Source organism: Eleutherodactylus coqui, chromosome 6, assembly GCF_035609145.1.
Source record: "Eleutherodactylus coqui strain aEleCoq1 chromosome 6, aEleCoq1.hap1, whole genome shotgun sequence".
Taxonomy (NCBI): Eukaryota; Metazoa; Chordata; class Amphibia; order Anura; family Eleutherodactylidae; genus Eleutherodactylus; species Eleutherodactylus coqui.
The window spans coordinates 104,440,247-104,454,417 of record NC_089842.1 but is presented as its reverse complement, the minus strand read 5'-3'; the positions used below and the strand labels follow the sequence as shown (position 1 = coordinate 104,454,417).

The 14,171-nt window shown below is 40.7% G+C and overlaps 1 protein-coding gene across 14 annotated transcripts in view; it reads left to right on the top strand.

Moving 5' to 3' along the window:
* CHD5 (chromodomain helicase DNA binding protein 5) overlaps nt 1-14,171 on the top strand; it is a 159,069-nt gene that overhangs the window by 83,714 nt on the left and 61,184 nt on the right. For all 14 annotated transcript variants that reach the window (XM_066607322.1, XM_066607313.1, XM_066607312.1 and 11 more), the window contains exons 12-17: nt 1,983-2,114; nt 5,360-5,465; nt 5,545-5,736; nt 9,433-9,633; nt 10,533-10,670; nt 11,857-11,978. In XM_066607322.1, coding sequence (XP_066463419.1) covers nt 1,983-2,114; nt 5,360-5,465; nt 5,545-5,736; nt 9,433-9,633; nt 10,533-10,670; nt 11,857-11,978 — 891 coding nt within the window. The remainder of the gene's footprint in view (nt 1-1,982; nt 2,115-5,359; nt 5,466-5,544; nt 5,737-9,432; nt 9,634-10,532; nt 10,671-11,856; nt 11,979-14,171) is intronic.

Genomic DNA, 14,171 nt, shown 5'->3' with positions numbered 1-14,171 from the left:
TATCCATACGCATACATCTGTGCGGAAAACCACACGCATATGCGACCATTCGCAATTCCTTTACCCAACCATTCACAGGTCTTATGCTGAACAAAGACAAACTAGACTAGCAACAAGAAACTAGAAGCAAACAAGGAATAACAGGTTTAAACACACATGGGTTACGCTATAACCAGCAACACACTGCAGAACTCAAGAATATTTGCAGAGAGTATAGTCAACGAGGAACTTCTCTCCAAACAAGCCTGAGCAGCAGCAGTGTGGCCAGCTGACCCACTCTAATGGGACATTTGTGGGACACTTGTATAGCAACTGCCCCAACAAAAAACTAGATAAAAAAGAGCAAGAGAATGCCTGCAAATTGTTACACTTTGGAAGACCAGGTACCTTCATATATTACATGGATAGTTCATCAATTTCAATGCAAACTTCGTTTCTCCTGTGGTGATGCTATGGGGCAATTGAACACTTGCTTTGTTCACACCTTTAGATTATAGTTGAGTGTTTTGGGACCCTGCAGCAGGACCTCTAATCACTGCATTTTTTAAAAAGGCGTTGATGGAAAACAAGAAAAAAGTTGGTAGAAACCCTTTAAGGAAACCAAGAATCCGTAGTACTTGCTTATCCATTTTCCACCCATTTGCCTGATTTATGTCTAAAAAACCTAACAGACCTATAACTATGAATATTTATAATGGAGATGAAAGGGTTACAGTACTGCTTGAAGTGCACAAGGTAAGCGTAACGACATAAGCTTTTCATGCGCTTCATGGATTTACTATACAGAGACAATGCTATGACCCCTCTGGGGCCCTTGACTCATTTCTGCAGATTTTGTTCTGCATTTTAAGCATTTTTCTGTTCCATCCTCTTTCCTTATCATAAACTTTATTCTTCTGCCAATGTGCCGTCACAGCAACCATTAATTTAATTGGAAGAAATAAATGGGGAGCTTACGACAGCGTTAATCAGTTTACGTAAATACCAGTCTTCTGTGCTGCCAGGGAAAAGAAGGCTCAAGCAAGTTATAGATCCCTGTCAACAGATCATATATCATTGAGGTGCTATGAGACAAGAATACTATCATAACAGTCATGGTAAAAGTTGTTACCAGGCCAACCTGCTTCAACCTATTTCAGTAGAACAGAGACTTAAAGGGTTTGTCCAGGCCTTCTTCCACAAACACTGCCACACCTGTCCACAGGTTGTAAGGGGCATTGCAGGTGAGCAGCATTCACTGGAACCAAGCTGCAATACCCAGCACCACCCACGGGCAGATGTGCTGTTTTTGAAAGAAAGCAGTCATAATATTAGATCAGCAGAGGTCCATTGCCCACCGATCAACTGTTGATCAGGACAGTGCGCTAGTGCACTGAGCTCATTTTTGCAGGAAGCAGACATTCTCACTACATAGTCCAGGCTTGGTATTACAGAACAAGTTCCCTTTGAAATAAGTGGAAACTTGATGTGTAATACCAAGCTCGACCACTGCAGTGAGAACAAAGCTGTTTGCATACTACGCAAATCAGCTCACTGGCGACAGACCCTTGCTGATCTACTGTTGATGGCCTACTCTGAGGATAGGCCATGTAGTTTACAACTACATGGGGTTTCTAATAATACATATGGAAAGGGGTTGTCTTAATGGGACAATTCCTTTTTAATGCCTCAAATATTGTCTACTGTTGGAAATCTGATTGCCAGTAGGATTTTATCCATTGCATAGTTCTACTTGATGGTCTTTTTTGTTTTAAACTGCATAGGGTATGTTCACATAATGATATTCTCTTGTACTATATGTCTAATATATCGTCATAGAATTGTCATTAGTTAAACTTATGTCATAAGAGTTACCTTTTAGAGTACGTTGTGCAGATGTATGTATGTGCAGAAGCCATTAATGTTCTATGGATTGTATTTGACAATATGGTGCCTAATATTGGTGGCCTATAATGAGAGTTACAGAATATGTTTTCTTACAGCTTTGATAAAAAAGGAGATGTCCATTATCTGATTAAGTGGAAGGACTTACCCTATGACCAGTGCACATGGGAAATTGACGACATTGACATTCCAGATTATGAAGCTCTGAAAGTAGCATACTGGAATCACAGGTATCAGTGTAATGCAAGAATTGTAAAGATATCACTAGACATTGACTGCTTACTCGAGAGTTGTAGAAAGGCTCTTCTTCCCTTGGCCTAACTAAAGGCCAATTTAGACACAATTTAGACAAAATTCCCTCAAAAGCCATCTTTTGAGCGATAATTGTTGCGTGTAAATGTACCCATCTTTCACTTTTCTGCCGAACAATGGATTCCAGTTTAGCATGAAATCAATCGTTCAGCAGAACAGCTGATAAGACGGACCGCACTCTGTGTTCTGCCCGGGGAGCGCTGATAACATTGTCTCAGCTGTCAGCCCCGTGGCAGAACAAGGGGAATTTATTCAGAGAACAGCAGGTGGTCTGTTCTCTGAATACAGCTCCCCACGGCTCACACGCTACTACCGTGTTTCCCCGAAAATTAGACACTGTCTTATATTATTTTTTGCACCAAAAAGGGCACAGTGTCTTATTTTCACCTAGTCCGCAGCGTCCTGATGCCTCCCGATGGTGTCCGGCAGCGGTGCAGCGTCCTCCTTGTCTCACAGCTGCCTTCTGCTGGTGACAGGGCTTTCAATACCCCGCCTCCAGCAAAGCGAGCGCTGTGATTGGCTAATCAAGCGCTGGTAGCCAATCACAGCCGGCACTCTATGAGCCAATCACAGCCATTCAATGATGTCCTGATAGACCTTACTATCGGGGTAGGACCTATTTTCGGGGAAACACGGTAATTTGTACTAATGAGCATTAGTACCAAGTAGTAGTTTATGCAAAATGATCGCTCAAAAGCCATATTTTGAGCAAGCATCTTCATGTCTAAATGCTCCTTTAGCTGTCCTCTTGTGTTTTTTTGCTTTTGGTTTCACAATGCAGTAATAAAATGTAAAAATCTCTTCCACTGAGTTTTTGAACTCATGAAAGGGTCCTCCGAGAAGCCAAGAGGGAGTGCAGAAGAAACAAGTCCCACTCTTCCCTAAGTAACTAAGCAATTTAACAGAACTGGAAGTGACATACCATGATTCTTTAAAAAATGACTCCTCCTGCCAGGAGTAGGGCTTACCTCCTCTTGCCGTTTGATTTATACTTTGGAGGAGCCAGTTAATGGACAGGGCTGTACTTACCTATAGAGAAACTAATTTACAATCCAAGTGTATACAGTTCATGATCTGTAGCGACCACTGAGCAACATATTAATTGGTTACAAATGAGGGTACCATTCTGTTATACAGTGCCCAGAAATAATCTTCTTAACCTTTTCACATCAGTCATATGTCTATGTGTCCTAACTGCACATACCCTGCGGAGTTAAGATTTCTATAGCCATTCACAGAATATGCTGTATATGGAGTGGGCTTACGAACCGAACCCACTCCATACACGGTGGGAATCAATTGCCTCAGTCGTTGCCTCGATTGCCTCCATTTTTTCTCAGTCGTTACATCTAAAAAATTAAGATAATTTTTAAAAATGTAAAAATTGATATAGCTGCATCAGGTCCAATTTATAAAAATATCACATTCCTTAAAAATAGCCATGGCAGAATTGTGCTTTTTTTGGTCACTTCGTCTCCAATAAAAATTGAATATAAAGCGATCAAAAAGTCATATGTTCCCCAAAGTGGTACCAATACAAGCAACAGGTTACTCCACAAAAAAACAAGGTCTCACACAAACCTATTGATGGAAAAATAAAAAATGTTGTGGGGCCAAAAAATGGCAGCAGAAAGCAAATTTTTTTTTTTTTTTAAAAGGTGATTTATTTTTTATAATACTCATTTTAAGTATTACTAATTTACTATATAAAAAACAATATACATTTGCATCGCTGTAATCATACTGACCCACAGAATAGAGACAACACGTCACTTTTACTGCACCAGGAACGATATATAAAAATAGTCCCTAAAAAAAAAAGATGCAATTGAGAATTTATTCCCATTTCGCCAAACTTAGAAATTTTTAAAAGTCTTACAATATACTATGTGATACGTTGAATGGTACCATTGAAAAATACAACTTGGTCCACAAACATGTAGATATGTCACCCAAAAATAAAATAGTTCATATTTTTTGAAAGTGGGAATGCCAGAACAGTAGAGTTGAGCATGATGCTCGTTCGAGTGTTCAACCCCGCCCCAGTTTTTGGCTCCTCCCCACTGTGACATGCTTGTTTTGGCCCCTCCCCACTGCAGTGCACGTCGAGAGAGAGAGAGACGAACCAATAAAAAAAAAAAAGCTCGTCACCCGGCGTCCCACATACAAAAATGCTCCAGTCTCCCATTGTAGCCAATGGGGTTCGTTACTCCAGTAGAGCTCTCGAATTTTACGAAAAGCTCGACTCGAATAACGCGGACCCAAGCATTTGGGTGCTCGCTCATCTCTGCAGAACAGTAAAATGTGACCTGGATGCAGGAGCAACATTGACCTTTTATCATAAAATGGTTAAGGAGGGTGCTGAAGGTCCCTAGATGGTGGAGGCAGTGGGCCAATTTTCCCTCCTTATGATCTGGTCTTGTTACTGCTGTCAAGCATGTTCACTTTAAAATTTTAATAGACATCTTGCACAACTATCAGAGCAACATAGTTCTCTCCAGCAAATACTTCATCCCACGTTATACTGACTTATGTCAGCTGAGAATTTGGGATTTCACTACAGTCGACACCCTTAGTCTTAAAGTGAATCTGCACATTTTATCATTATGCTGTTTTTAGGTCTAAAATTTGATAGACATAGAAGGGAATTTATGACCAGCTCTGTGCCACAATTTTTGCTTAAAAAGTCATATATTATGGCGCATGCCATATTTGCATCATAATTTGTGACTTTTTGCCATTTTTGTGCTTCTTTTGACTTTTTTGAAAAACGGCAAAAAAAATGGAATAGGCTTAGCGGAAGGTAGGTGCGGGGCTTCACTTGACCTAACAGATTTACTATCCTTGCTCTACAAACTGGCATCAGTCATAACACAAATCCATGCTAGCTCATATTTGACACATCTTGGTACAAGTTAGACATTGTACTCTTCCTTATGACTTCTCAGGTTTCACTTACTCTTGCTACAAAAAAACTGGTGCAGGTCATTATTAAACCTGCTATACTTCACTCAACAAAACTACACCACCTTTTTAGGCATTTTTGTAAAGTGTCAAGCAAGTTGTACTTACCTAAAAGGAATCCCCCTCATTGATGTCCGCCACATATCCAGTCCATGTAATTACTCCTATTAATCCTTTCATGCTGTATGATCCTTTTCAGAGAGTTAATGTTGGGAGAAGAAGCCAAAACTCCTGGTCGATATAGGAAAAGTAGGAGATCTAGGGAAGAATGTGCAGAAAAACCTCCTTTAACACCGATCGTTGATGTAAGTACAATAACAATCCATCAAACACATTCTCTGCTCATTATTCCCTTCTCACAAATCTTGCGTTTCTTTCTCGCAGCCTACGGTTAAATTCGATAAGCAGCCACGATACATCATTGAGACCGGTGGTACGTTGCACCCATATCAATTGGAAGGATTGAACTGGCTTAGGTTCTCATGGGCACAAGGCATGGACACCATCCTTGCAGATGAGATGGGTCTTGGGAAGACTGTCCAAACTATTGTGTTCCTCTACTCCTTATACAAAGAGGTATGCTTTCTCTCTAAAGCATGAAAAGTATGTTGGCCACACACGAATCTAGATGTCCTTTATTAACATTATCTCTAGTTTTTAAATATTGTCCATCCTTCCAATCCTGTCCATGTGAACCCTTCATTGAGTTTGGAAAGAACCTAGGTTTTCAACTTCCAGTATATGAATCCCAGGGTTGGAAGAGGCTGTTGTGCTTGTGGTTGGTATTTATAAGGACACACCTCTGTGATAAGGGGAATGGTAACACCCAGTTGTCCGTTTATTCTGAACTTTTTTAAAGGGGTTGCCTCACTTCCAGCTGTTTTGCTGCAGGAGCAGGTAGCTCTGTACATTGCTCAGTAGCCCATGTTGATACTGCAGGTTGACTCCCACTCACTTCAATAGGACTCAACCTGCAGTACCAGCCCGGATCACTGCGCAATGTTCGGAGCTGTCTGCTTCCTGCAGCAAAGCCACTAGAAGGAGAACAACCCCTTTACGACTACCTATTTTTTAGGGAGTGATGCAATAAGTAATAGGAATATCCAATGTTGTTGCTTTTTCCTATTAGGCCTCCTATCCTCTATGTACATTACTGATAGTGAGAACCATGAAGCCTAAAGCATGTGCAGCTATATGATTATTGCAATATGTGTTATTAGTAAAACTGATGCATGATTGATGCAGACTTTCCCAGACCTTCCAGGTTCTACATCTGATAATTGGTCGTCCTTTGCAGAATATAAGTGTGCCTCGTTAGAGGCAGGACAAACAATGCAGTGTTTGCTTTAATAAAAAGCTCTCATTAAGTCAGTGCACTCTGTGAGGCAAACATGGATTGTTTGATCAGTCCCACGTGTGACCAACCTGCTGCTAACAGATGTTGTGTCTGATTTTTTTCTCTCTTTTAATTCAAATTACAAAGGAAAATATCATTATAGCAGATGGTGTTTTCTTAAAACATTGACAGGGGCATAGCGTTACTTTGGTTACACTACATGGCATGAATATTGCAAAAAGGCTGAATTAGGCAACAGTAGACCAATTAGAGCATGCAATAAACCTAGATTGCTTCCATTAATGTGGACCCATCTCCTTCATACAGTGAAAGCCATGACAGTCCATTCTTACAATTTTTGAGTATACGGGATAAGAGTGTGCTTACTTCCTGAGGCTCCACTCATGTTCTTGACTCTTGGTTACAGCCTTCAGCCTGTTCCTATCCTTTCAGATTGGTGGACAAAGTAGATGAGTTAGAGAAAGTTAAAACAGTGATTTGAAGACCAGTTGACTACCATTTCTGTTATTGGGATCCTTCAGGTGTCACTAAGAACTGTCTTTAGTAAAGACACCGCTTTAAAGAGAACTGTTCTCTTTGATATTAGGCCTAATGCACACGGGCGGATTTGCATTGCAGAATCCGAAGCGGGTATCTGCCTCCGGATTCCGCAGCAAATACCGCCCATAGCATGCTATGGAAAAGTGATTCTTCATGCACACAATCGGAAACCAATTGCAGTTTCTGCTCGTGGATGAACAATCGCAGCATGCTCTATTTTTGCACGGATTTCGTGCGGATGGCTTCCATTGCAGTCAATGGAAGCCATCCGGTCCGCGGCCCTTTCACAGTTTACATTGCGGAAAGGTCATAGATTCCACATCATCGCTAGGCGTTGACATGGGAAAAGCAGGAGTTAAAAAAAAAAATCTGTACTGCACATGTCCGACAGCGAGCCTTGCGGCCATCCGCTGCAGAGAGAAGCAGGAGAATGACAGGTATGCAGGGTCGCTGGCTTCGGTCATTCCGTGCAGGTTTCCACAGACGGAATCTGGACGTGCCATGTGCATGAGGCCTTATACATATTTGAAGCTTGATGTCTGGGAATTTTTGGTAGACAAGAGCTCGAGCCCCTTTGTTCATCCTATTACACAGCAAGAAATATTTTACAATATCGTGAAAATTTCTGTTTTACACTTTTCAGTGCAGCATGAGCAGAATTAAATTAAAAAGTATTGCAGGCATGACTTTTGGTCTGTGTGCCACTAGGTCTCATTAGGTTACATCTCAAGTTAGTATGCTGGTGGGTAGACCTCTTGGACAGTGCTGAAGGCCAATGGCCAGCTCACAGTTCCTTAGTCAGTTACAGTACTCTTTAAGGCCTTAGTCAGACGGGCGTTTTTTCGCGCGTTTTGCGCATGCGTCTGCTGATTTGCTTTGCAATGGTATCGGACACATGAGCGCTTTTTATGCGCTCGTCCGATAAATTATTGAACAGAAATCGCAGATCGCACCTATCTGCGATCTGCGATTCTTGTTCTCTTCTCTATATGCGCTCAATGGGGCCGGCGGCAGCAGCGCCGACCCCATTGAGAACATATACTAAACAAACCATTCTTCTCTGCCAATGTTTGCCCATTGAATTCAATGGAGCCGGCAATACAGCCGGCTCCATTGAAAGCAGTGGGCTGCCAGCGAGCGCGGGATGAATTGTCGGGAAGGGCTTAAATATATAAGCCCTTCCCTGCAATTCATCCAGAAATGTGTAAAAATAAAAAATATATATATACTCACCCGGTCCCGGCAGACGGAGTTCTGCCACGGCCGGCGGCAGTTCTCTGAACTGCTCTCTGTAGTATTCAGCAGCCGGGGATTTAAAATCCCCGCCTGCTGAATGAGCTGCCTCTGATTGGTCACAGCCTGACCAATCAGAGGCAGCTCTCACTCACACCCATTCATGAATTCATGAATGGGTGTGAGTGAGAGCTGCCTCTGATTGGTCAGGCTGTGACCAATCAGAGGCAGCTCATTCAGCAGGCGGGGATTTTAAATCCCCGGCTGCTGAATACTACAGAGAGCAGTTCAGAGAACTGCCGCCGGCCGCGGCTGAACTCCGTCTGCCGGGACCGGGTGAGTATATATATTTTTTTTAATTTTTACACATTTCTGGATGAATTGCAGGGAAGGGCTTATATATTTAAGCCCTTCCCGAAAATTCATCCCGCGATCGCCCGCAGCGCATTGCTTTCAATGGAGCCGGCTATATTGCCGGCTCCATTGAATTCAATGCGCTGGACAGCTCCGGCCCGTTTCTATTGAAACGCGACTAGGAGCAGTATTTTCGGGCGATTTTTCGGCCCTGGTCACGCGATTTGCGGATGCGCATCCGTCATGCGATCCGCAAATCGCGGGGAAAAACGCCTGTGTGACTAAGGCCTAAAGGGGTAATCCATCGATGCACATTAGGGTATATTACTATCATATTCACTACATTTCTGATTGGTGGGGATAAAGGTCCTACTATTGGAACCCCATCCTATCAGAGAAAGGTGATAGAACTTGGCTAAAAAGAGGAGGCGCTGCGGGGTAAGCTGGTCTCACAGTCAAGCATTACTCTCCATTTTCCATTAATAGAGTATTCATTGTAAGGCAATTTGTTAACCCAATCTATGTTTTGTATGAGTGTAATGACAGGTAAGGATCCAATGCTCTTAAATGCTTAGTTCGTAGACTACTCTCAGTCCTTTTGTATTGATTTACAGATTCTGCATAGGGAAGAAAGTGGTGCACAAGTTCTGCTCTGTTCTCTCTGGGAATGGAAGCATAGCTTGAAGGCATGTGAAGAACCTCCCTATGTTATTTGATAGAGACTCTAAATTAATTTCAGGGTCTCGTATATATAATAATATACTATTTATTGATTCTTCTTTTGTCAGGGCCATTCCAAAGGTCCTTACCTGGTCAGTGCTCCTTTGTCCACAATCATCAACTGGGAACGGGAATTTGAAATGTGGGCGCCAGAGTTTTATGTTGTGACTTACACTGGTGATAAAGACAGCCGTGCCGTTATCAGAGAGAATGAATTCTCCTTTGAGGACAATGCCATCAAAAGTGGGAAGAAAGTGTTTCGAATGAAAGTAAGAGCCAATTCATCAGATTATGAGCTCACTCTTTTACCTGGGGGCTGATGATAATAATATTTGCTAACATTTTTAGATAGCTCTATGTCCACCTGTTGCTGTTGATTACAATGTAAAATATACAGTTGGAAATATTTTTAACCTTGAAGAAGATGGGACTGGTGAGGGTCCCTTTAGACCCCAATGAATATATTTTTAGGTGATGTCCCAAAAGTTCATTAGTGGAAACCCATGCTAGTAGACCCAAGTGTTCGTAAGTAATACTAGCATACAAAATAACAATATCTTTCCTATTGTTCAGAAGAGGCCATTGAAATCAGATGTTGAAGAACTTTATAGTAAAAGTATAATTCTTAATCACCGCCACAGAAGAAAGAAAATATTAAATAGTTCCTATTAAAATCAATGTGTTGTCCATCTAACGACACATGTTCTGGGTCGTCAAGAGGATGAGACTTTTTTTGTAGTCATTCCCCACTCCTGTTTACTGATGCTAGTTATAAATGAGGGACCCTCGTCTATTCCTTCATGTGGGTTTTCTAAACCAGGCATCCCGTTTAACTACCAATCTTAATAAATGTGTGTGGGGATCCTGATTTCTCACAATACAAATATCAGGGAAAAGAAGGGTTGCTTATGCTGGATTTTATCATTCTTGATCCTTTGTGCCCATGGGAGATCAGCTATTGCCATAGGGGTCTGGCACCGGTGTAGGCTGCTGTTCCAATTGAATTAATATCCAAGCCGAGCGTGCATGTTTATGGTGGATTAGGTGGAATATATGCCAGCTGTATGGGCATTAGGTTAGCTTTAATTATAAGCTGTAAAGAAAAAAAAAACATGCAAATGTTTACTATACTAACAGAATTATGTTTAACCTTTTATTTTCTATCTAGAAAGAAGCACAAATAAAATTCCATGTGCTCCTAACATCATATGAGCTTATCACCATTGACCATGCCATTCTGGGCTCCATTGAATGGGCATGTCTTGTGGTGGATGAAGCTCACCGACTGAAAAATAACCAATCAAAAGTAAGTTATTGCTTTTTTTTCTGAGATGAAACTTTAATATTGAACATGACAATTGTTTCACTTCTACAAAGAGCATACAGAGTGATCGTAATTAAAGTATCCCTATTCAGAGATGTCTAGAGAGACATCCCCTGGGCTTAATTGAACCAAACTTGGTAATGATACTATCCAGGGCATGCAGAAGTGATCCATGTGAAAAAAAAATAGTTACAAATCTCACCACCAGAACTAGGATTTTCAGCACTGATAACTTTTGCCCAGAGATTTCTATTCACATGGATTGCTTCTGCATGTCCTGAATAGTATTACCAAGTTTGCTTCATTTACTCCCAGTAGATGTCTTTTTAGACATATCTGAGTAGGGGTATTTTAATTATGATCATTCTGTATTTGCGTCATGGTGTCATACAAGGTCTGTGCAGAGTATAGTCAAAAAGACTGATCTAACACTATATCACAATGCTGGTACCCTATATTGAAATAACAATAGCGTATTTGAATAGAAAGGCATGGCTATACTATATGATGGTATGGTGCCCCGGAACATGGATTTCAATTTTGTAATGTGGCCCCTGTCAGTGATAGAGAGTAAAACAAAAATGCAGAGTTGAGAAGTAGCATGTAAGAAGCAGTCCCATGGGACTGCTCCTATGACTGAAGTAGGGAAAGTGTACTTGAAGTGGCCTCCTTCTGCTACGATAGGGGCAGATCATCAGGAAGTCATCCACCGCCGTCTGCAGGAGATTCAGTGTTGAAAGTCCGTGGAATGAACACGGGTCCAGTGATGGCTCCATGCATGTATTGCGTAGCACATCTATGCCTTCCTATTCAAGTTTGCTATAGGACTTCAGTATTGACATGCAGTGCTGGATCAGTCTTTTAGACTACACCCTGCATATTTATTGTCCAGATGTTAAATGACTACAATTTATGTTTTTACCATAATTTATGTAGCAATTTGATTAAGTATTAATCCAAATGTTCTTCCACGGCATCTTTTTCATTTTCCCTTCTTTTGTCATCTGTGCCCATTTTTTCTGTAAAACAGGCAAGGGTGACATGAGCTTGGAGAACCACATGTGTACGCTGAACACTTGTGTGAATGTGCACAAATACTAATGTGCTAACTGAACAATCGATGACTATTTCTTTTCTGGACTGCCACCACATAACTTTCTTTTCCAAGTTCTTTAGGGTATTAAATAGCTACAAAATTGACTACAAACTGCTGCTAACGGGAACCCCACTACAGAATAACCTGGAGGAGCTTTTCCACCTTCTCAACTTCCTCACTCCTGAAAGATTCAAGTAAGTGTTGGATGGTATCTGCAAGAAGAAGCCTAAAGTCACAGAAGGGCATTTGTATTAAAACAGTGATCACAAATATAATACAACAGCACAATCCATTCAAGCAGATTGTAATTGCAATGTTATTTGACAGCAACTTAGATATAGTAGCATATCCCTAAAACTGTTTAGGTTTTGTTGTGTTTTGCTGTATTTACATGGGCAAGTGTGATGTAGGTCAGTGAAAATCTTTTTCAAGCATGTGTGATATGTTTCATCGGTAAATACACACAATTCACACCGATGTGCATGCGTTTTTCATGCACGTGAAAAAATCACATGTGGTTGCAATAGTCTAACCCTCGTGTGCTACCATTGGGTCTATTTGACCGTAATCTTGTTCATTGTATTTCTACACTTTGAAACTAATATCACAAAGGGGTTAAATGGTAAAAAAAAAGACATCACACTCGCATGCAAGTGTGATGCTTTTTTTATGCTGCCATAGGAGATAATGGGCAATTCCTAAATAAGAATCACCCAAAAATAGGATATGCTGCGATTTTTCATATCAGACTCTCAGCCCAACAGTTTCCCTCCATATCACAAATGGATGGAAGTTGCACATATAAGCACACTTTTAAGGTCCATTTACACACTCAGATCTCTTTCAAAAGATTGAAAGATTAGCGATCATTTTGCATAAAGGTACTAATAAGCACTAATTGCTATTATTACTTATCAGCTTCATTTGCATGCAAATGAGCTTCTGAGAGCTGTTACAAAACTCAGCAAGAGGTCTGAGCTCTGTAATTAGCTGTATTGTTCAGCTGCAGGCTCCCCTTGGAGAATTCAGCACCATGGACAACAGACACAGCCTGCGGTCCTGCTAATCAGCTGTTCTGGGTTCAAGCAGAACTGAAAACTGTCATTTGGCAGAAAACTGAAAAATGGGCACATTTAGACACAAAGATTATCGCTCAAAAGACGGCTTTTGAGCGAATTTTGAGCAATAATTGTTCTGTGTAAATGGGGCTTAAGGCTTCTATAAAACTCCAGATAGGCCCATCTATTACAAGCATTCCCCCTTATATTTTAACTCTTTACAATCGGATTTCTATTTCTCAAACACAAACACTATAACTAATTTCAAAGGGAGGTAATTAACCTATCAATATGTTTTTGGAGTATGAAAGGAAATTGGAGTACCTTGAGGAAACATGAGAAGAATATAACAATTCCATTCAGATTTTACCCTCATATTCACAACTTCCAACCCAGCATGCCAGTGCTGCTATGCAACATGTCAACTACTATGGGAATATACAAATTAGTTGTGATGGAACAACTCCTTCAATTCTGTAGTATTGTAACCCTGACATGTCTGTTTTAATAAATACCTTTATATCCATAAAATCGCAATCCTAGAGCATTCCTTCTTGGAAACCTACATTGTGCCATCCCTCTGTTATTCATCCTGGAAATATGTGTATGTATAAATTAAGTGTTCACACACAGTCTCTTTGTCAGTGGAGTGTGTTCCAACAGTCTGAAGCAGTTCAATTTGTGCTCATTGTGTCAGATTATTTAGGGTTACATCCTATTGCAAGAAAAATGGTAGTGACAAATATTTAATTTTCAGTTATACATTTCCAGGAAGGGTTAGGGCGCCTTCACACTGCTGGGGAAATTGTGCAATTTTCACACAATGCGAGAAAGAGTAAAAACGCAGAATAATGAAACCAATGATTTTCAATGGTTTCCTTCACATTTGTGATGTTTTCACTCATGCGATGTTGCAAGAAAAATAAAATCACGGCATGCCCTTTTTTTTCTGCAATGTGCGATTTTTTTTTCTTTATCCCCCATGTTTCCCTATGGAGCCTCCTTTTTATTGCATCTCAAAGCATGAACATGAATTTTTTTTGTGATGCGTTTTCAACATTAGAAAGTCCTATTGACTATCACACAGGATTAAAATGTGCAAGAAAATCAAATCGCAAGCAGCAGCGATGTTTTAGCAGGAAAAAAGTGGTGCTACCGCTCAAAAATTGTGGGAAAAATTGCAGCAAAATCCTGATTGCCAGTGTGAAGGAGCCCTACACAGGACGTAATAGAACTAGATGTCTAAGAAAAAAATTCTCCTGAATTTTGTTTTCTTGGGGAATACAAGTATTTAGTGAAATAGACATGTCAGGAGAGCTGACAGGTCCT